General features: G+C 42.0%; 1 protein-coding gene across 1 annotated transcript in view; it reads right to left on the bottom strand.

Moving 5' to 3' along the window:
- mki67 (marker of proliferation Ki-67) overlaps window positions 1–23,787 on the bottom strand; it is a 67,041-nt gene that overhangs the window by 34,463 nt on the left and 8,791 nt on the right. The window contains exons 6-10 of the mRNA XM_085994686.1: window positions 8,889–8,970; window positions 5,785–7,359; window positions 4,127–4,377; window positions 1,947–2,625; window positions 38–162 (exon numbers count right to left, since the gene is read on the bottom strand). Coding sequence (XP_085850812.1) covers window positions 38–162; window positions 1,947–2,625; window positions 4,127–4,377; window positions 5,785–7,359; window positions 8,889–8,970 — 2,712 coding nt within the window. The remainder of the gene's footprint in view (window positions 1–37; window positions 163–1,946; window positions 2,626–4,126; window positions 4,378–5,784; window positions 7,360–8,888; window positions 8,971–23,787) is intronic.

The following is a 23,787-nucleotide window of genomic DNA, read 5'->3' as shown; positions in this document are numbered from 1 at the left end:
CATTTAATTATCATTTCCCATTACATGCTAGACAAACCTTTACTATTTTCAAAGAGACAATACTCTTGGTCCGTTTTCGTGTCACAGCAGATTTCTTTCCAACACACCGCAACTGAGGTCTTGCCACTCCTTCCTTCACTACCTGTGCCCACGACTTTTTCACTAAAATCAAATTGCATATATCCAAATCAAGAGAAATCAAAGGATCAAGTACTCTTCTACTAGTTTACCTACCTTAGGTCAAACAAGTTTCATTCTGTGAAATAGGTTCAATCTCCAGATACAAATAAGATATTGCCCAAATCACATGGAAACTGCCTTTAGGAAAATTCATGCTGAGCACTAGGTGGTTATTCTGTTGTATATAATGTACTTCTGTCTCTGGGCCATGTGAAAGCAAACTATACAATAAAAACAATCATACCGGGTTGGAAAGAAAAACAAGATAGGATGAGAAAAGAGCTTTTTGTGCAAATACCATACTTCTTTCATGGAAACATACTGCCCCAAACCGGTTTTTCATGGAATCGCAAATTGGTGTGCCAATTAATCAGCACCTGAAGATACAGATTAATCCAGTGGACTGACATCATGCTCATGACACTAGTGGACAAAATACTCCCATCAAAAGCCTTCAAGACAAGCTTTCCCTGTCATCCAGCAATATCAATTAGTCTTGGAATTCTAGGTCAAAGGCCAACCCTTACAAGACAAGGTCACTGATTGGAAGCTCTGTGGGTAAACATGCCAAACCTGACCATTTATCCAAGTCAAGCGGTGTCTCCCCTACAAATGAATCTTAATGTGCTGGCTGACCAAGTTCAAGAAGCACTCAATCAGGACTTCCTTGGCCAAGAGAGAAGCACTAGAGTAAGTCAATATTCTATCCAAATCTTACAAGCTGTGCTTTGAAGGGCAATTGCTACCATACTCCCATCCTGCAGCAAATGGAGGGCACCCAGGGCTACTGCCTGCGTAAATGAGTTTCGAACAAGAATTTTGAGTTTCTTGTACTGAAAAGTGGCCACGAGTAGATTACATACAGCCCTGTTGTCAAAATGCAAAGTGATCACTCCTGAATGAAAAGTGCATTCATGTGGGCTGCGTTCAGCCGCTAATCTCTACATTTAAACTGAAGTCCCATGCTAACCTGGTGCAACACTCAGCTCCAGTTTACAACATACTGATTTTAGGGTTTTTTTTTAGAAAAAAACTAAAATGTCATTACCATTTATAAAAAGGTAAACCCCTGTGAAGCAGAAGCACTCATACTTACAAAGTAGCATAGTTGGGAGCCAAAAAAGAATTTAGCAAGAATGTTCATCTATTTTTAATCAGTGTTATCACCAGGCTTAGTGTATTGTTATCAATACACTATTGAGGGGGGGGGGGGGGGGGGGGGGGAAGGAGGAGAGAGGGGAGAGGGAAAGAAAGCTGACGCAATGTTGTGCTAATATGCTTCTTGTGTGATACTTCTTCAGGACAATTGCTTCCAGTATTGTCACAAGCTCAAAATACTCTCCATACCCAACCAAAATGTAGACAGGCAAAATCTGCAATCGAATAGCATTACGGTGCATTCTTCATAGTTCAAGTGAAAGTATTTCAAAAATTTCAAAATTTCTCACACTATGCTTCACTGAAATCCTTGTGCCAACTCTGCTTAGTTACGCTCCACATCATGTAATCAATGCCACTAAACAGTAGGCCTAATTTTAGTCCTATCGAGCTGTAATTTCCACCCCTCGAGTCACTCACTGCATTCTCCAAGTCCAATCATTTAAAAGTACTGTAAATATACAGCTCGTGTGTCACTGTCTTACCAATCTGTGACCTACCAACTTAAAAAGACTAGAAAAGCAGTTAACAACGTGAGGTTCTTGGTCATAGAAAATGGTACAATTCTAATTGGCTCCAATAAAATATAAATTTAGGAAAAGCCATACCCAATAGGTTGGCAGCAGAAGCTCCACTCTGCCTCCTGGAGCATATTGCTGAAAGTAATGAAGCACTTTTTCTAGTACTTTTTCTGCAAGATTTTTTCCCGGAAGTTGCCACCAAACTTGCTTTCTGCTGAGGTTGCTCAAACAGTGCCAGATTGAGAGAAGTTGGTGTAACATGAGGAGACATAGACCGAGTCAAGACGGGAGGAGTGGCAACATGAGAGATGGAGAAACGCCCACGTACATGTGGCAAACAATCAAAGGATCCTGCAGCAATTGGACTGGACATTTTATTGGTCAACAACTTTCTGGGCAACAAGGTAGGTAACTTCTTGGTAACAGGTGACTTCTTGGTAGCTGATGAGGGTGTCTTGCTTTGTGAAGGAGTTCTTGCAGCAGGTGACCTCTTGCTGGACGGCAAGGAGGGCGTTTTTGCTGGCAAAGGAGTCTTGGCACCAGGTGACTGCTTGTTAACTGGCAAGGATGGTGTCTTGGTTGATGCTGGCGTCTTGACCGAAGATGACCTCTTTGCAGGTGACTTTACGCCGGTTGTTAACGAAGACCCCTTGCCTGGTGAAGGAATTTTGGCAGGTGACTTCTTAGTTTGCCTCGGAGAAGCACCTGCAGAAGGGATATTTGACCTTCTAGAACTTGGGTATTTTTCATTTAGCTCACTGAATTCCTGAAAAAAACCAGCATAAATTGTATTAATTCAGGCAAGGCTTGATGCTTGTAGCTTAATGGGAATTATACTATTCCAAATGCCATCTGATTTAAAATTCAAATATTAGAAAGAATTATATATTGCCTTGCAAGATGAATATTATATGCAAGGACCCTTGAATTCTGGGGATCTCAAAACCAATTTCTGTAGCAAGCCCAACAAAATTCTGCTACATAAAAATGCAGTTTCTATAGTAGATCTGTACAGGGCTTGGGGAGTATCTCAATCTAACATTTTAAAAATAACTGAGTATAAAAAACATTTTTACAGTACTGTATAAAAACTATGCTAAATTGGTGGGTTTTTATTTTGAACGATCAGTCATTTGAATCTGTTTAAAAGCAGTTTATTGTACTCAGTCTCAGTTTTCCATGTGCTCATCAGCAATAGCTTAACATTCAGAAGTCTTATTGACTTTTTCCTTGGTCAAGTGAGACAAGTAGATATTAAATGGTAGCTTCTTTGTTTTATGTGCTGATATTTGCAACACATTTTCTAGTATGGTAACCCAAGTCCAAGCAATTTTCAACTATTCACAACTGTTTTCTGGCTCACAGACCTTACCAATAGCTACAGCAGTTCCCATTCAGGCCAGTAATTGACAAATAGCATTGCTGTCCTTGTAAACACAAACTGAACTGCTCAGCCTTCTTGCAGCTAACTTCCTTCAGGTGAAAAAAGTTATTTGATACTCAGGCATCCATTGGCTTCAAAAGCACTGAGAAGCCCATCTCGCGCCTATTTTGGTACTTCACAACATAGCAGCATCATTACCCAATACAACTTGCCCTTAAAATGAGTGAGTAGAAGTGTTTGTCTGATTCCACGGGTCAACCAGTTTTATAAGTTTCCATCCTACGTACGGATCCTCCAAAGCAGAAACTTAAAAGCACTTCTCCATTTTAGCAATTTTGTTTATTTCCTTTTTAAATTTTAACTCCCATTCAAAAACAAAACTTTCACACATAGTAATTGTGGTCATACTAGATTCTTGCCACAAGGTGGTATTGTCACCAAGCTTCTACATTAAAATGTTTATATTGTTATAAAACCCAATTGAAGGCACTGGATGGTGCTGTGGGGAAACAAGAACATTGCAGTTCTACACAGCACACGTGCCATGGTGAAGTTTTATATTATAGATCAATACATTTCCCAGTAATCAACTGCCAAATGAATTAGCAAGCCACAAAAGGACATAACCTGAATTCCCATATTGCTAACGTTTATTACCATTCTACGTATACAGTGAGACTTTACTGTACTTAGGATTTTTCTTTTACAAAGCAGTCAGACCAGAACAAGTTATACGATAACAACTAGAAGTTCCAAGGGTTTACCCAGTAGAAAATAAATAATTCTGTCCTGATCCAAATCATTACTCAGCTGGAATGCTCGTATGCATGAAGTATTAAGCAGAGGTTCAAACGTTTACCCATAAATGTACATTAATAGTTACCTGAATTGTACAAGTGTGTATTCCTATACTGGAAGCACGTTTCAGCGCTGCACGTGGAGTACGTCGAAATGGCGTGCTCACTCTGGTTGGAGTGCCTCCTTTTCGCAGAGGAGAGCTTGCTGGCATGCGTTTGTCAAATAGTTCTGGACTTAGGTTTGCACCAAAAGAGACTCTCTTTCTCTTAAAAATTGGTCCATAAAATTTTCCCGCATTTTCACTTCTGCGTTTTTTGGATAAGTATGGGACAGCAGCTAATGGGAAATAATTAAAATGGGGCAATGTAGTTAAAAGCACAAAAACCCAAAATGATCAGTGTAAAGCCAGATTAATAATTGCAGACCCAATAATTTATATGCTCAACTAAAATGTCACCATCTTTTAGTAATGTGTGTATAAACTTTTATTCTTATAAAGTTCCAACAGGCCATTATCCGAACTACATAACAGCAGTGCAGTATGCCGCTGCTGCATTATAGTACAAGCCCAAAGCAAAATCCAGATTGCAAAAAAATAGAATGAGATGCCAAATGGTATTCAGGTGTTTCATTGTCAGTGAGTAAGTACACGTAGAAATAGAAAGAAAAAAAGATAGCAATCATGACTGGCTGGATCAACAAGTTACTCATTTTTAATTTCACCATTATTGGCACGGATTTTGCAGTGGGTGTGACGGTATACTCTGAGTACACCATCATACCGCCTTTGAAATCCACCGCAAGTTCGGGATTTCCACATGCGCTTGCCTTGACAGACCATCCACACTGCCGTCGAAAACCTAACTGCTGGCAAAGTTGGGTTATTTGACTACCAACTGCCCAGCAATTACATATGAAAATTTTACGGCTGGTGGAAACAGGCGCAGGGCCTGTTTCCACAGCGCAAGGAGATACCTGAAATGAAATAAAAAATGACATCCAGGAACATTAAAAGCTTCAATGAGAAGCAATCCTATTGTATGCTAAAGCTGCAGGTTTAAAAAAAAAATATCATTTACATTTCATAACTGTTGCACAGTCCACAGTATTTGTTTAGAAGTGGGAATTATGAGCAATGAATTAGATTCCCACGATAAAAGCTAAATCTGTACGTATTTTAAAGGCTGTAGCAATAAAGTAATGTAGTAATTTAAATGAACGAAAGACAATTGGTTTCCTGATTGGAGGACCAGGCCCATGTGATTCCCAGGTACGCTTCTGCACAGGCTACACCCATGGGATCCGTGGGCCATTACACTGTCCTCCAGCATGCAGCACCAGAGAGCAAGTTTACGAAGGAGGGCTGCCATCAGGTAGGTGCGTATTCTTTTCGCAGGTCTGCGGCGTACTCTGGAGCTATGTCACGGACCGCAATTTTGGACCATTATGTATTATTTACATATAGTCTACTTCTCTCAAGTCACTTAACAGGAATTCTGATAATCATTTTTTTAAAGCACTAAATGCCAACTTTGTTTTTCACTGCTTACTTTGATTTACTGGATTTTTCTTTTTAAAAAACTTGCATTGCACCTTTAACGTAGAAAACATCAAGATGCTTCAGAGGGGTAATTTTAAAAAAGGTCAAGAGTAGATTGTAATACATTAAAAGATTGAAAATGTAATCTAGGCAAGACATTTTTCCCCCACATATAATCTCCAGCTCTCAGAGCTAGATTTTACCTGGAGATGAAAGGGATTCTTTGCTGCTGGTGTAAAGATCAAGTTCAACATCTACAACTGAAGACTTTTCCAATTGTTCAGCAACAGTATTCATAGGACCTATATGGTTTTCCCCAGCAAGGGATGTCACACTTAGCAGTTCTGAATGCCGTCTTGGTGAAATGGTTGATGCAAACATTTCTTGCATCAACTTGGTTTTCTCAATTTGTTCATTGGTCAAGTCTCGTTGTGGACTTTTAGATGCCCGACTCTTTTTCTTCGAGCTCTCTGCTTTGGTCACATATTCAGGCACATCACTTTCCCTCCTTTTGCTCAGCAAGTGGAGTGAAGAGGGAGAGGTACCACTTTTCTGTTTAATCAGGGCAGGTGACTTTGTAGCTGCTGAAGGCTCCAAAACCTCTGCCAATTCAGCCTGAATATCTGTAGTTTGCACATTTTTGTTACATAATGACAATCTACCATGCTTTTTGGGAGTGTCACGATGCTCCATTTCTGCTGATTTATCTTCCACTTCTGATTTTGCAGTTGTTGAAAGCTCCAAATCCTCTGCAGATTCAGACTTCTCTGCCTGAATAGCTGTAGCTTCCACATTTTTGTTACGTAATGATGGCCTGCCACATTTTTGGGGGGCTTCAGCCTTTTTCTCATCTATGACAACTGGTGCATGTCCCATTTCAACTGATTTATCTTCCACTTCTGATTTTGCAGTTGTTGAAGGCTCCAAAACCTCTGCAGATTCAGACTTCTCTGCCTGAATAGCTTCCACATTTTTGTTACGTAATGACAGTCGATCACGCTTTTTGGGGGTTTTAGCCTTTTCCTTGCCTACGTTAACTGGTGTATATTCCATTTCAACAGTTTTATTTTTCACAACCATACTTTGTTCTTTTTCCACTGAAGGTTCAAGACTCTCTTGAAGTTCCTTTAGAGTTTCATCTGCAGTTAAGGATCTGCGAGTGGTAAAATGCTGACTCTTTGGTTTTGCTTTTGGTGTACCTTTAATGGACAGGTGGTTATTTTGCTCTTTCCCTTTAACACCTACATCAGAAAATGCAAGTGATGTAACCTTTGCCTCAGAAGAGGGATTTTCTGTAAATCTGTTTAATTCCACTGAAACACTGTTTTTCTTGGGAGTGTTTAGGTCAGCAGTTGATTTTGCATGGTCTGCGGTTGCAATACCCTCAACTAACAGAGTCTCCAGGTTGCTCATTTCTTCATTTTCATTATCTTTTGTCATCTTTCCCTCTTCTAGATTAATCTTGCTCATCCTCCCAGATGTTCGTCTTGCACTCTGTGATGCTCGGGGATTCTTACCGGATTGGGAAACTGTGACATCGGATTCTTTAACTGATACGTGCATATTAATTTCTTCTGGTTTAGTGGCCTGCTGCTTGAACATTTCATAAAGTTTGGAGAAAGGCGATAAATATCCCTGATCTGCAGGTTGCTCATCATTAAGGGTCTTTGAGGAGCTCCTCCTACACAGGCTCTTTGGAGTTGGATCTTTCCTTCCATTTGGTGTAGACTTTGCAGATTTAGTTGGTGCTTCAAAGATGTTAGCCACATCTTCTATATCTGTCAAGAAACCACAAAATTTAAAAGGATAAAAAAAGTTTTACACATTGCAGTTCAAACTTTAAAAAAACACAAGTTAACAAGCAAGGTTTAAGTTACATGATTAAACCACAAGTGAATTGTTATTTCTGAATGTAAACAGGAGAATCAACTAATGCCAGGCATGTATTGCACATTTACCACTTAGGATTTATAGGGTCATTTTCTGGATTTTGTGCTCCCAGCTGGGAAGGTCACTTGCCAACACACACAGCACATGATTTTCTGATACGCACTACTGGTTGGCAAGGGCTCCCACCTGCAACGCAAAGTCTGAAAGGTAATCTAACATAACATGAATGAATTAGTTATCAGGAATATATGATAGGCTGAAAAAGGTTTGGAAAAGTTGGAGCACTTTTCACCACAACAAGATCCAGTAGAGTATTTTCAAGATTACAAAAGGTTTTGAGGGGGAAAAGTGAAAAACTGTTTCCACTGTCGGGGGTGGGGGAGGAATGAGTCTCATCAGGAGAAAAGTGGCAAAATTAGAAGAAAAAAATTGAGGGCTTTTGAATATGAACTGCTTTAACACAAGTGACATTCAGGCAGAGACTGCAACACTTCAAATTGAATTGGAATTCCAATTTGTATTTGAAATGGGATACAACAGGACATAGGGAAAGAGAACAGGAATTGAATTAGAGTACAAAACTAGCACCAGTGCAGGTGCAGTGAGCCAAATGGCCTTCTATGCTGTTATTTCAAATTTTCCAGAAATGAGGTTTTGATTAAAATGGAGACTTGCTATACATTCCAAATTGCAGGAGCTAAAGACTAGCTAAAAGTGGTGCAAGCATTCTTTAAAGCAAAAATGGCAGCAAGCAACAATCACACTGCTTATAATAGGGTATAGAACAGGTAACTTTTGCAGGGAAATGCCTTCATGAGGGAAAGGGTGAGGGGGACAGCCAAATATAGTATTCAAACTGGTGTCCTACAGTGTTCAACTGGGTAACAAAGATACCTCCTGGGCAATGATTCCCCTCCTAATTATTTTTGGGTGCACGGCACATTCAAAGTTTTACGCATGCGGAGAATTTCACATTGGAAAAGCCAGTCCTGAGCTGTGCAGGACCGGCAGAAAGCTGTGTGTGAGGGCATGCTCCAAGTGTTTAACTTGATTAGGAGAAATGTTTCTCGTAACCAAATCTAAACTAATGAGTTCGTTCCCAACACTCTTTTGGATGGTTCAGTTCTCTGCTCTCCACCTCAAGTAATTTTGTGTAACCTTCACCAAAAAAAAAAACAGCACTGTGGGAGCACCTTCACCAGTTACTGCAGCGGTTCAATAAGGCTCGCCGCCAGCACCTCAAGGACAATTATGGTTGGGCAGTAAATGCTGACCGTGCTAGTGATGCCAACATCCAGAGGATGAATAAAAAAAGTTAATTGTATCCAAATCAGAGATCTAAATGTGTACATCCAAAGCATACAATTAGAATTCATGAATTAGCTTTTTTATTACATGCAGTACAAGAAATACCAACCAGATTTATGTCCACTTGTAGACCGACGACCCTTACCAGAAGGTTGTGAACCATCATCTACTCCCTGTTGAACATGAAGAACCTGTTAATTCAAACATTATCACATTAAGAAAGGAACAGATAAGAGTGCTGAGAGCGTTGGGAGAATTGAGAGACATTGCCAATTATGAGGGTCATTTCTGAGGTACTAATGCATTGGAAGTAGGCTAATATGGCAGACATTCAAAAAGGGTGACAAAATTGAATTCCACATAAAATAATGGAATTAATCAAGAATAAACCTGATTTTCTATACATTAATCTAGTAAATGACAGTCACTATGGCTCTAGAAGAGGAAGATTTTGCTTGAACAATCATAACTTCTTTGAAGAAAAGACAAGCAGGGTGTGGAAAACCCTGAATGTCCACCCAGGTTTCCAAAAGGCATTTGACAAATTTTCAAATGACAGGCTATTGATTAAGCTCAAAGTTGTGGTGGATTCAGGGTAAAGCTTGGGAATGATAAGAAATTGAAGAAACAACCAACAGATACTTGTTAGAGAAGTAGGGGGCGATTTTGCCAGCCCTGGGGAGGCGGGACTGCCGGGAAAATGGCAGAATTCGGGGGGCGGGTACCCATTCGGCCCCCGTGCCATCTTCCCAGGAGGCGGGTACCCGACCCGCACCGGGTCCCGTCTTGTGGAGGCGGGAAGGGAATTACAGCCATTTAACTGCCTGTTAACAGGTTCATCAGGCATGGCCTACCCGTTACATAGATACATAGAAAATAGGAGGAGTAGGCCATTCAGCCCCTCGAGCCTGCTCCGCCATTCAATGCGATCATGGCTGATCATCCAAATTCAGTACCCTGTCCCTGCCTTCTCCCCATATCCCTTGATCCCTTTAGCCTTAAGAAATATATCTAACTCCGTCTTGAAGGTATTTAATGAATTGGCCTCAACCGCCTTCTGTGGTAGAGAATTCCACAGATTCACCACTCTCTGGGTGAAGAAATTCCTCATCTCAGTCCTAAATGGCTTACCCCTTATCCTTAGACTGTGACCCCTGGTTCTGGACTCCCCGCCATCGGGAACATCCTTCCTGCATCTAGTCCTGTTAGAATTTTATAAGTTTCAATGAGATCCCCTCTCAATCTTCTAAACTCCAGTGAGTATAAGCCCAATCGACACAATCTCTCCTCATACGTCATTCCTGCCATCCCAGGTATCAGCCTGGTGAATCTTCGCTGCACTCCCTCCATGGCAAGAACATCCTTCCTCAGATAAGGCGACCAAAACTGCACACAATACTCAAGACGTGGTCTCACCAAGGCCCTGTACAACTGCAGCAAGACATCCATGTTCCTGTACTCGAACCCTCTCGCTACGAAGGCCAACATACCATTTGCCTTCTTAACCGCCTGCTGCACTTGCATGCTTACCTTCAGCGACTGGTGCACAAGGACACCCAGGTCTCGTTGCACTTCCCCTTCTCCCAATCTATTGCCATTCAGATAATAATCTGCCTTCCTGTTTTTGCCACCAAAGTGGATAACCTCACATTTATCCACATTATATTGCATCTGCTATGCTTCTGCCCAATCACCCAACCTGTCCAAATCATCCTGGAGTTTCTCGGCATCCTCCTCACAGCACACACGCCCACCCAGCTTTGTGTCGTCTGCAAACTTGGAGATATTACATCTAGCTCCCTCGTCTAGATCATTAATATATATTGTGAATAGCTGGGGTCCTAGGACCTATCCCTGCGGTACCCCACTAATCACTGCCTGCCACTCGGAAAAAGATCAGTTTATTCTAACGCTTTGCTTTCTGTCTGCCAACCAGTTCTCTATCCAAGTCAATACCTTACCCCCAGTCCCATGTGCCTTACAAATCCATGCTGGCTCTCTGATCAGCTGAAAATTTTCAAGGTGTTCAGTCACTCCATCCTTATAGACTCTAGTAATTTCCCAACAACAGATGTTAGGCTAACCAGTCTATAATTCCATGGTTTCCCTCTAGCCTTTCTTAAATAGCAGAGTGGCATGTGCAATTTTCCAATCTAAAAGGAACAATTCCTGAATTGAGAGAACTTGGGAGATCATAGCTAGGGCATCTGCAGTGTTGCTGGGGCAAAATCCTGGTAATTCATGCACCAAACACCATCACAGGAGCGCTATCAACACCAGGGCTGCAGTGGTTCCAGAAGACCCACCACCTTCTCTGGCAAGTAAAGATGGGCTGAATGCGGCCTAGCCAGCGTTGGCCAAATCCTGAAACCAAATTTTTAAAAAAACTTGAAAGTTCCAAGCAGATTCTCTCCACTCAATTCCACTCTGCTCAGCTAGAGCACATATATATTACCCAATAGCTGTAGATTTGGATAACTTGCCAGATTCAAAAATTACCCAATGTCTTTATGGAAAGACTTTCACTTCTACTTCTGTCATTCTTCCAGTAATTGGTGATGATTCAATGTATAGTCCAGTTCTGGAAATGTCTTAGTATTTTATATGAAACTTGAATTTTGCTCTCCTTGGATTTTCTGATAGTGTAATTATTGTGATTTAGCTTCAGGTGTTGGTTCTAATACATGTTAGCTTATTTAATGGAATGAATTAGTTTGAAGCCCAATTTGGTCCAAATAGGCTAAATTTGGGAAACATTTTGCAAGTTGCCTTTGGGCTCGGCCCAAATACTAAGGGGGAGAAATTTGGCTGCTTTGCACCTCTGGTTAGTGCTGGGATCGGGGGGTGGTGGTAACAGGGTGCTAAGGGGTTAGCGACTGGGCGCAGCAAATTCGGCAACACCCGCAAATTTCCCTGCTGGTTTAGCGCTGGCGCTCATATTTAGCGCCTCTCCCTCTAGCAGATCGCGACTTCATAAAGTGCACACCACCCCAGATGTGAAATTGCCTTCTGCCCCTTGCTGTATCGCCGGGTGTCAGCAACGGCATGAAGAGGAGGGGTTGTCACCACGGCTGGCCGCTTGGGGAGCTATAATTAAAGGCAGTGGTTTTCTGGTAGGCCAAACTTTATTGTTTGCACCAGTCTGGTGCCTACTGAAAGTTTTGAATGCTTTACTGCTGCGAGATGTCCAAGCACTCCACTCGGAGTGTGTTTGGGGCTGTAATGGCAGTCGCGCAGGCCGCCTGGCAATACAGAACTGAGCAGAAGTATGTTGTGCACCATCATTGGCCCTTCCCTTTAAGCAGCCTCCCTTCCCTTTAAGCAGCCTCCGATTCCGGTATCTTTGCACTCCACATTGTTCAGCGCTCTGCCGTTACCGCCCCGCTGTCGCACTTTAGCACCCTAAGAGAAATGGTTAGCGTTTGATTTGGAGCTCCACTTTCCTCTTGGAGTGCTAAAGCTCAATTTCCCGGGACCAGAAAATGATTATCGCCTGGCGATACGGAATTTCTAGCCCTTAGATTCTTTCGGGGCAGTTCTGTGCTAATGAGATAATGTGGATGCTGCAAAATAATTCCCCCCAATTTAGATACCCATAACGTGTTTCCTTGCCTCACCTCTCCCTCTTTCTCCCACCCCTTCCAAATTGTCTCCTTTGTTGCATATTTTTCTTGTGCTGTGTTAAGGTGATTCTCTTTTGTTTGCCATTTCTCCATATGCTATGGCTGTTCAGAATGGGAGTTTGCTGTTTGAGCAATATGTAAATTGATTTTTCAAATTTTAATCTCTACCTAACTATTATAGTGAAATAATCTTGTTAATGTAAGACTTGTTCACTTTGGCTTTCTGTTGCTAATTGTCAAAATCATCATCTTGTTTGTGGATGATTGGCTCATAAAATTGCTACAATTCCATGTGCACCCATACTGCTGTAGTCTTGTTGGTGCTTAACATTATATCAATGTATAAATATTACCATTTACAATCTTAACTATCTTACTGATAGTTAATAAGAACATAAGAAATAGGAGGAGTAGGCCATACGGCCCCTCGAGCTTTCTCCGCCATTCAATAAGATCATGACTGATCATTGACCTCAACTCCACTTTCCCGCCCGATCTCCATATCCCTTGATTCCCCTAGAGTCCAAAAATCTATCAATCTCAGCCTTGAATATATTCAAAGACTCAGCATTCACAGCCCTCTGGGGCAGAGGATTCCAAAGATTCACAACCCTCTGAGTGAAGAAATTCCTCCTCATCTTGGTCTTAAATGGCCTACCCCTTATCCTGAGACTATGCCCCTTAGTTCTATACACTCCAGCCAGGGGAAACAACCTTTTAGCATCTACCCTGTCAAAACCACTTCAGAATCTTGTATATTTTTCAAATGAGATCACCTCTCATTCTTCTAAACTCCAGAGAGTATAGGCCCAATCGGAATTTCCTCTGACATATTTTCTACTGATTTAGATAGGTAGCTCAACATTCCTAACTTCGATTGCTGCTCTATATTGGTAAATGTTGAGTCAACTAAAATTCATAGGTCTCTTGTCAACTTTATTAATGCATGTAATGTGTGTTTCCCATTTTTTCTTCCTGTATGACAGAATGTTATATTGAGTTTGAGAAACCAGGGTCTTAAATCTGAACAAAGCAAACTATGTAGGTATGTGGGGTGAGTTGGCTAAGGTAGATTGGGAAACTAAATTAAAAGATATGATGGTAGATGAGCAATGGCAAACATTTAAAGAATTAATTCATAATTCGCAACAAATATACATTCCCTTAAGGAATAAAAACCCCACTGGATTAGTAGTACAACCAAGGCTAATGAGAAGTTAAAAATAGTATCCGATTAAAAGGAGGAGGCTTATTATGTTGCCAAAAAGAGTTGTAAGCCTGAGGATTGGGAGGATTATACAATTCAGCAAAGGATGACCAAGAATTTGATAAAGAAAGAGAATGAGAGTAAATGAGCAAGAGACATGAAAACAACTTGTAAAAGCTTCTATAGATATGTAAAAAAGGAAATTAGTGAAAGTAAACATGGGTCCCTAAGAGGCAGACCAGGAGAAACTATAATGGGGAATAAGAAAATGGCAGATACATTAAACAAATACCTCATGGTAGAAGACACAAATAACATTCTGGATATAGTGGGTAACCAAGCGAGAATGAGAAACTTAAACAAATTAGTATTGGTAAAGAAATAGTACTGGAGAAATGAATGGGGCTAAAAGTCGACAAATCCCCTGGACCTGGTGGCCTATATCCTAGGGTTAAAGAGGTAGCTACAGAAATAGTGGATGCATTGCTTTTGACCTTTCAGAATTCCCTAGATTCTAGAACGGTCTCCGTTGATTGGAAGGTAGCAAACGTAACCCCTCTATTCAAGAAAGGAGGGAAGAGAGAAAACTAAACTATAGGCCAGTTAGCCTAACACCAGTAGTAGGGAAAATGCAAGAATCTATTAGGGACATGATAACAGGGCACTAAAATCACAATGGCCCAGAAATTCGGGTCTCCACGGGTGAGTACGTGCTGGGTACTCACCCGTGGGCCCGATGGAAGTGCCGGTTTCCTGCATGCACTGCGCATGCGCGGGAAAACGACACTTCCGTTCCCCTGAAAGCAGGGGTTCAGAGGTCGAACGCGTGCGCGGGGGAGTCTGCGCGTGCGCTTTGAACTTACGTTTTTTTGGGGGGTTTTTTAAACAGGTTTCTCCGGGAGGGTAAGTCTTCAGAATTTAGAAATGTAAAAAGCAGGCGTGAGGCCTGCTTTTTACAAGGTAAGTGGTCAATTAATTAAAATTAAAACATTTTTTCCACAAGTTTATTATTTTTAAATACTTTAAAGCAAGGTAAGTTTATTTTTAGCCCTGTTTTTTGATAAAATTATTTTTTTTCAAAAATTTAAATTATTGTTTAAAATAGTTATTTAATGTAATTTAGTTTATTTAAAAAATGTGATTTTTAATTTTTTTTTTTGAAGGTTTACTGCTATTTTGAGGCCGTAGTATTTATAAGTCTTGACAGGTCTCCCTGTCAAGACTTATGAATGAGCATTTCCCTGCTCCGATTGGCTGCCCACGGCCCACGTGATCCCAGGGGATGCATCGAACGAACTGCGCCCCTGGGACACGCAAGCACTGCGCGCCGGCAGCTGGGCCAGGCCCCGGATCGGAATTCCACGGGGCCCTACAGCTCAACTGCCGGCGCGCAAGGTAAGTGCAGGTCGGGGGCTTGCACCCGCGGGAAGCCCCCGACCCAAATTTCTGGGCCAATATGATTGTGCAGTGTCAACACGGATTTATGGAAGAGAAATCGTGTTTTTGTGGTTGTAACTAAGAGGGTATATAAGGGGGAACCAGTGGATTTGGATTTTCAAAAAACATTTGATAAGGTGCCACACAAGAAGTTATTGCACAAAATTAGGGCTCATGGGATTGGGAGTAATATATTGGCATGGATTGAGGATTGGTTAACAGGCAGAAAACTGAATAGGAATTAAAGGGTAATTTTTGCGTTGGCAGGCTGTAATGAGTGGAGTACTGCAAGGGTCAGTGCTTGGGCCTCAGCTATTTACAATCTACATCAATGACTTAGATGAGGTGACTGAGTGTAATGTATCCACGTTTGCTGACTATACAAAGTTAGGTGGGAAAGTAAGTTATTAGGAGAATGCAAAGAGGCTGCAAAGGGATATAGATGGGTTAAGTGAGTGGGCAAGAACATGGCAGATGGAATATAATGTGGAGAAGTGTGAAGTTATCCACTTTGGTAGGAAGAATAGAAAAGCAGAATTTTTTAATGGCGAGACTGGGAAATGTTGGTATTCAGAATGACCTGGGTGCCCTTGTACATAAATCACAGAAAGTGAACATGCAGGTACAGCAAGCAATTAGGAAAACAAATGGTATGTCAGCCTTTATTACAAAGGGATTAGAGTACAAGTGTAAAAAAGTCTTACTATTTCAGGCCTTGGTGAGATTACACCTGGAGTACTGTGTACAGTTTTGCTCTCCTTACCTAATGAAGGACATGCTTGGTTTAGAGGGAGTACAATGAAGGTTCCTGGGATGAGGGCATTGTCCTATGAGGAGAGACTGAGTAGACTAGGCCTATATTCCCTAGAGTTTAGAAGAATGAGAGATGATCTCATTGAAACATATAAAATTCTTAAAGGTCTTGACAGGGTGGATGTTTCCCCTGGCTGGGGATTGTAGAAATTGGGGTCAGTCTCAGAATAAGGGGTTGGCCATTTAGGACTGAGATAAAGCCAAATGGGGTGAATTGAAGAACAAAAGGGGGGCAATTACACTGCTGGGAGTGTACTATAGACCCCCAAATAGTCAGAGTGAGATAGAAGAGCAAATATGTAGGTACATTTCTACGGTGCAAAAACAATAGGGCAGTAATAGGGGATTTCAACTACCCTAACATTCACTGAGATAGAATCAGTGTATAAGGTATAGAGGGTGCAGAATTTTAAAAATGCATTCAGGAGAACTTTTTTTTAGCATACAAGGTAAAGGCAAAAAAGGGAAGCTTATGTACGATACCGGGAGCTAAATACTGCAGAAAGCCTAGAGGAGTATAGAAAGTGCAGGGGTGAAATTAAAAAGGAAATTAGGAAAGCAAAGAGAAGGCATTAAAAAATAATGGCAAGTAAAATCAAGGAAAACCCAAAAATGTTTTATAAATGCATAAAGAGCAAGAGGATAACTAAAAAAAGTAGGGCCTATTAGAGACCAAAGAGGAAGCTTGTGTGTGGAGGTGGAAGACGTGGGTATGGTTCTTAATGAATACTTTGCGTCTGTCTTCACAAAAGAGAGGGGCGTGCAGACATTGTAGCTGAGGAGTATGAAATAGTAGATGAGATAAACGTAAAAAAGAGAGGAAGTATTAAGGAAATAAGAGGGGCAAAGAGAGAGTATGAGAATAGATTGGCAGCTAACCTAAAAGGGAATCCAAAAGTCTTCTATAGGCATATAAATGATAAACGGGTAGTAAGAGGAGGGGTGGGGCCGATTAGGGACCAAAATGGAGGCAGAGGGCATGGCTGAGGTACTAAATGAGTACTTTGCATCTGTCTTTACCAAGGAAGATGTTGCCAAAGTCATAGTGAAAGAGGAAGTAGTTGAGATACTGGATGGGATAAAAATTGATAAAGAGGAGGTACTAGAAAGGCTGGCTGTACTTAAAGTAGATAAGTTACCACAGCCGGATGGGATGCATCCTAGGATGCTGAGGGAAGTAAAGGTGGAAATTGCAGAGGTACTGGCCATAATCTTCCAATCCTCCTTCGATATGGGGCTGGTGCCAGAGGACTGGAGAATTGCGAGTGTTACATCCTTGCTCAAAAAAGGGTGCAAGGATAAACCCAGCAACTACAGGCCAGTCAGTTTAACCTCGGTAGTGGGGCAGCTTTTAGAAACTATAATACGGGACAAAATTAACAGTCACTTGGACAAGTATGGATTAATTAAGGAAAGCCAGCATGGCAAATTGTGTTTAACTAACTTGATTTGAGTTTTTTGATGAGGTAACAGAGAGGGTTGATGAGGGCAATGCAGTTGACGTGGTGTACATGGACTTCCAAAAGGTGTTTGATAAAGAGCCACAAAATAGGCTTGCCAGCAAAGTTGAAACCCATGGAATAAAAGGGAGTGGCAGCATGGATACAAAATTGGCTAAGTGACAGGAAACAAGAGTCGTGGGGAACGATGGTTTTTTTGGACTGGAGGAAGGTGGTGTTCCCCAGGGGTTGGTACTAGGATTGCTGCTTTTTTAAAAATATATATATCTATATATATATATATTAATGATTTTGACTTGGGTGTACAAGGCACAATTTCAAATTTTGCAGATGACACAAAACTTGGAAGTATAATGAACAGTGAGGTGGATAGTAATAGACTTCAAGAAGACATAGACAGGCTGGTGGACTGAGTGGACATGTGACAGATGAAATTTAACGCAAAAAAGTACAAAATGATACATTTTGGTAGGAAGAACGAGGAGAGGCAATATAAACTAAAGGTACAATTCTAAAGGGGGTGCATGAACAGAGAGACTGGGAGGTATATGTGCACAAATCTTTGAAGGGGGCAGGTTGAAAAAGCGGTTAAAAAGCATACAGGATCCTGGGCTTCATAAATAGAGGCATAGAGTACAAGAGCAAGGAAGTTATGCTGAACCTTTATAAAACACTGGTTCAGCCTCAACTGGAGTATTGTGTCTAATTCTGGGCACCGCACTTTAGGAAGGATGTGAAGGCCTTAGAGAGGGTGCAGAAAAGATTTACAAGAATGGTTCCAGGGATGAGGGACTTCAGTTACGTAGATAGATTGGAGAAGCTGGGGTTGTTCTCCTTGGAGCAGAGAAGGTTCAGAGGAGATTTGATAGAGGTGTTCAAAATCATGAGGGGTGCAGACAGAGTAGATAGAGAGAAACTGTTCCCATTGGCAGAAGGGTCGAGAACCAGAGACAGATTGACAGAAAAACCAAAGGCGACATGAGGAAAAACTTTTTTACGCAGCGGTGGTTCGGATCTGGAATGCACTGCCTGAAAGGGTGGTAAAGGCAGACTCAATTGTGCCTTTCAAAAGGGAATTGGATAAGTAACTGAAGGAAAAAAAATTGCAGGACTCCGGGGAAAGGGCAGGGAAGTGGGACTAGCTGAAGTGCTCTTGCAGAGAGCTGGAACGGGCCGAATGGCCGCCTCCTGTGCTGTAACCAATCTATGATCAGCATCTTTGAAAGTAGATAAATCGCCAGGCCCGGATGAAATTTACCCCAGGCTGTTAAGAGAAGCAAGTGAATAAAGAGCGGAGGCTCTGACCATCATTTTTCAATCCTCTCTGGCTACACGTGTAGTGCTGGAGGACTGCTAACGCTGTACCGCGAGATGCTAGAGGGGGAGGCGCTAAATATCAATGCCAGAGCTAAACCGGCAGGGAAATTCGCGGGTGTCGCCAAATTTGCTGCGCCCAGTCGCCTACCCCTTAGCACCCTGTTACCAACGCCCCCCCCCCCCCCCCCCCGGGCACTAACAGGAGGTGCAAAGCAGCCAATTTTCTCCCCCTTAGTATTTGGGCCGAGCCCAAAGGCAACTTGCAAAATGTTTCCCAAATTTAGCCTATTTAGATCAAATTGGGCTTCAAATTGTAATTCATTCCATTAAATAAGCTAACATGTATTAGAACCAACACCTGAAGCTAAATCACAATAATTACACTATCAGAAAATCCAAGGAGAGCAAAATTCAAGTTTCATATAAAATGCTAAGACATTTCCAGAACTGGACTATACATTGAATCATCACCAATTACTGGAAGAATGACAGAAGTAGAAGTGAGTCTTTCCATAAAGACATTGGGCAATTTTTGAATCTGGCAAGTTATCCAAATCTACAGCTATTGGGTAATATATATGTGCTCTAGCTGAGCAGAGTGGAATTGAGTGGAGAGAATCTGCTTGGAACTTTCAAGTTTTTTTTTTAAATTTGGTTTCAGGATTTGGCCAACGCTGGCTAGGCCGCATTCATTGCCCATCCTTACTTGCCAGAGAAGGTGGTGGGTCTTCTGGAACCACTGCAGCCCTGGTGTTGATAGCACTCCTGTGATGGTGTTTGGTGCATGAATTACCAGGATTTTGCCCCAGCAGCACTGCAGATGCCCTAGCTATGATCTCCCAAGTTCTCTCAATTCAGGAATTGTTCCTTTAGATTGGAAAATTGCACATGCCACTCTGCTATTTAAGAAAGGCTAGAGGGAAACCATGGAATTATAGACCGGTTAGCCTAACATCTGTTGTTGGGAAATTACTAGAATCTATAAAGGATAGAGCGACTGAACACCTTGAAAATTTTCAGCTGATCAGAGAGCCAGCATGGATTTGTTATGGGTAGGCCATGCCTGATGAACCTGACTGAATTTTGAGAGGTGATGAGTAAAGTAGTGGACAGGGGAATGTTTATGAATGTTAGTTATATGGACTTCCAGAAAGTATTTGATAAAGTCTCCCATAAGAGACTCTTAGCTAAAGTTCCAGTTCATGGAATTGAAGGCAAACTATTGGCCTGGTTAGGAGATTGAGCAGCAGGAGACAGAGAGTAGGGATAATGGGCAGGTACTCTATTTGGCAGGATGTGACTAGTGGCATCCCACACAGATCTGTGTTGGGACCTCAACTATTCACTATATTTATTAACGACTTAGATGCTGAGATAGAGAGTCACATATTCAAGTTTGCGGATGACAAAGATAGGCAGCATTGTAAGCAGCATAGATGGAAGCATAAAATTTCAAAGAGTTATTATATTAAGTAAATGGGCAAAACTGTGGCTAATGGATTTCAATATAGGCAAATGTGGGATCATCCACTTTGGACTTAAAAAGGATAGATCAGAGTACTTTCTACATGGTGAAAAGCTAGAAGCAGTGGAGCTCCAAAGAGATTTAGGGGTCCATGTACATAGATCAAAATGTCATGCACAGGTACAAAAAAAAAAATCAAAAACATTAATTGAATGCTGGCCTTTATATCTAGAGGACTAGAATACAAGGGGTTAAAAGTCATGCTGCAGCTATACAAAGCTCTGGTTAGGCCACACCAGGAGTACAGTGTTCAATTCTGGGCAACACACCTTCGGAAGGAAACATTGACCTTGGAAGGAGTGCAGTGTAGATTTACTAGAATGATAACTGGACTCCAAGGGTTAAATTACGAGGAGAGATTACACAAACTAGGGTTGTATTCCTTGGAATTTAGAAGGTTAAGGGGTGATTTGAAGTTTTCAAGATCTTAAGGGGAACTGATGGGGTAGATAGGGAGAAATTATTTCCGCTGGTTCGGGGACTCGGGACATAGTCCAAGTTAAAGCCAGGCCTTTCAGGAGTAAAGTTAGGAAACACTTCTACACACAAAGGATGGTAGAAGTTTGGAACTCTTCCGCAAATTTCAGTTGATGCTGGGTCAATTGTTAATTTTAAATACAAGATTGATAAATTTCTGTTAACCAAAGGTATGAAAGGCAGGTATATGGAGTTAGATCACAGGTCAGCCATCAGAATGGCGGAACAGGCTCGAGGAGCTAAGTGGCTTACTCCTGTTCCTATGTAAGAACCCTCCAAGTCAGGATGGTATGTGACCAGGTCCTGCTGCAGATCAGCATGGGCTGCTTAACTTTTGGAAGAGTTGTAAATAGAAATGAATACCAGAGTAGTCAGGAAACAGCTCCATTCCTGATCTTGGCAGAAGGAAGATCAATGACAAAGCAGCAGACATAGTTGGGCCATTGACACTGCCCCGAGAAGCTCCAGCAGTGACATCCAGGACTGCAATGATTGCCTCACCATCCGGTGCATCAGGTATGATTGCAGCTATAGGAGAGTTTTCCCCATTCACCTCAGTTTTGCTTTTTGGTGCCACATTGAGTCAAATGCTGGATAATCCAGGTCGACACTTCAGTGAAATGGCCAACTCCATCCGAATGTGTATCAGTGTTCCCACCTCTAGTGCATCTATACTGCCGGTGGGACAGGATATAGCTAGGGACTGTGATGCAGAATTCTGGGATGTGGACTGAACGATATGACCATGAGTCAGGCTGACGCTCGACTAGTTTGTGGGACCAGCTTAGGCATCAGTCACCACATCACTAAGGACTTTGCAGGGCCAAAGCCTTGACTTGATGCCACGTCTGGGTTGCTACCGATAGGGTCTTCCAATACTTCTCTTATGGTTGTTTTGTAGCAGTTGTTTTACAACTCGCAAGCTTGCTAGGCCACTTCAGAGGACATTAAGGGGGAGAAATTCGGTATCGCCCCATTTGGGGCGCAATTATTGGCCGGGCGCAAAGTTTAGCGCCTGGTGCTAATTATCGCCTCCGACTGCAAACTTGGCTTCTATCGCCCCTGAAGGTGATTGGAGCACTAAAATCACCTCTCTTAAGGCGCTAACGCTGAGGAGCGAGGCACTACCTCAGAGCGAAGCTCGTGTGATGTCAGTCAGCAATGGAACAGACACACTGGTGCCAGCCAATTCTTAAAGGGGAGGGTCCATCTTACTCTCCATCCACACCCTGCTCATTGCAGCCTTGAATCTAGGCCTGGAGAGACCTGTACATCAAATCTGTTGGAAAGAACAATGGCGAAGCCCAAGAGCCGAGAGTGCAGCCCCCAGTCTCTTCTAAATCGATGCAAGGTCAAATCAAAAAGTACCTGCAAAGTGCTACTCAGTACCCAGAACTCCTCAACACAGCTTTGAATATCTCCTGCAGTCTCTCTCTCTCAGAATGCGTGGCGGAAAAATTTTGCCGGCCAAAAAAGGCAGGAAGCAGTCGCCTTTAAATAGCGCTCGCCCAGTCCCTTCCCAACTTCAAAACGCTCCCCTCAACGTGTCATTGCTAGCGGCAGGCTGTAAGACAGGGGGCGCCACTCAATATCCGGTCCAGGGCACCACTGGGGTGTTGCACGCTCGACTGACGTCACGATCTACGGGCGCAGGAGATCGTGGCGGTAGTGTTTAGTGCCACCGCAAAATGTCTAGTCAATTTCACGAGTGGCGCAAACATCGGCGCTAGTTGCTTTGTGCGCCATTAGCGCCCTCTTAAGGCGCTAATGGGAGGCGTAAACCAACCGAATTTTTCCCCCTAAGTGTCAACCACATACTATGGGACTGAAGCCGCATGTAGGTCAGACCAGGTAGGGGTGGCAGGTTCCCTTTCTTAAAGACTAGCAAACCAGTTGGGTTTTTATAACAACCCTGCAGTTTTCAGTCATTTTCTGGTATTGCACCATAAATTACCAGATTTATATTATTCAATTTCACAACTTGCAATGGTGGAATTTGAACTCCCCCTCTGGGTTGCCAGTCAGTACCATAATCATTAGATTACTGTACTCTAAAAGTTAGACTCGTTCAGTTTCTGCCATGGTGAGAAATTAAAATATACTGCGTAGATAAAATGTCATTCAATGTGATAATAATTTAATGTAGGCAATGGGACTTCAAGGTTTTTCTTTTGACGACCCGGTCTAACTACTATAAATGGGTTATATTACTCATTCATTCGCCTGTTCATCTTTCTTTCAATAATTTGCTTGATAGTTTAAAAGTAAAAGGAGGTCTGATGTGATTATCGCTTACCAAAGAGAAGAGAAGATTCTTGCTGATGCACAGATTTATTCCACGAGTTAAAATATCAAAAGGTTTTTCTGTTCATTATCCTGGGCATGCTGCTGAAAACTTATCTACACATCAAAGATATGCTCAGAGTCCTAAGGACTCAGTTACAAGGCTGATCTAAAATAGGAAAGTAGTAAAAAAAACCTAGAGAAAGAGTAGTAGTAACAGGTCAGAAGATAATTAGTGTTGTGATCTACAGGCAGCCATTTGCTGCAGAGATTGTGCCTGCCTGCGAGGACGAACTTCAGCCTTTGACCAGAGTTGACAACTAATCTCAGGGACAGTAGATGAGTTCCTTGAAGTCTCTCACTTGCATCCCCTCCTGTCATCCAGTGATCAATCAGCACACCCTTTACCTATAAATTCATACTGGCTCTGAGGTTGACGTTGTAGCCTAGCATTAATTAATGGATCCACTCCAAGATACCTCTCTCTAAGATCACAGAGCAGTGCTGTGCAGAGACCCAACATGGCTGGTGACATGGAGGGTTTTTATTCCATAAAAAGACAATCAATGCTTCTAAGCATCATTTTATTTCATCAATTCACAATTTCGCCAATATACAATGGGGTAGTGCGAACAAAAAAGTACTCCCAAGTTTCCCTTCCTCCTTAAGGGATAGGCAAAGTAGAGGTCACTTCATCTTTGTGAAATTTGAATCATTAGAAACATAGAAAAATAGGAGCAGGAGTAGGCCATTCGGCTCTTCGAGCCTGCTCCACCATTCAATATGATCATGGCTGATCCTCTATCTCAATACCATATTCCCGCTCTCTCCCCATACCCCTTGATGCCTTTTGTGTCTAGAAATCT

Source organism: Somniosus microcephalus, chromosome 8 (genome assembly GCF_052327205.1).
Source record: "Somniosus microcephalus isolate GS21.2 chromosome 8, FLI_Smic_1.0, whole genome shotgun sequence".
Lineage (NCBI taxonomy): Eukaryota > Metazoa > Chordata > Chondrichthyes > Squaliformes > Somniosidae > Somniosus > Somniosus microcephalus.
This window is presented reverse-complemented; position numbering and strand designations above follow the sequence as displayed.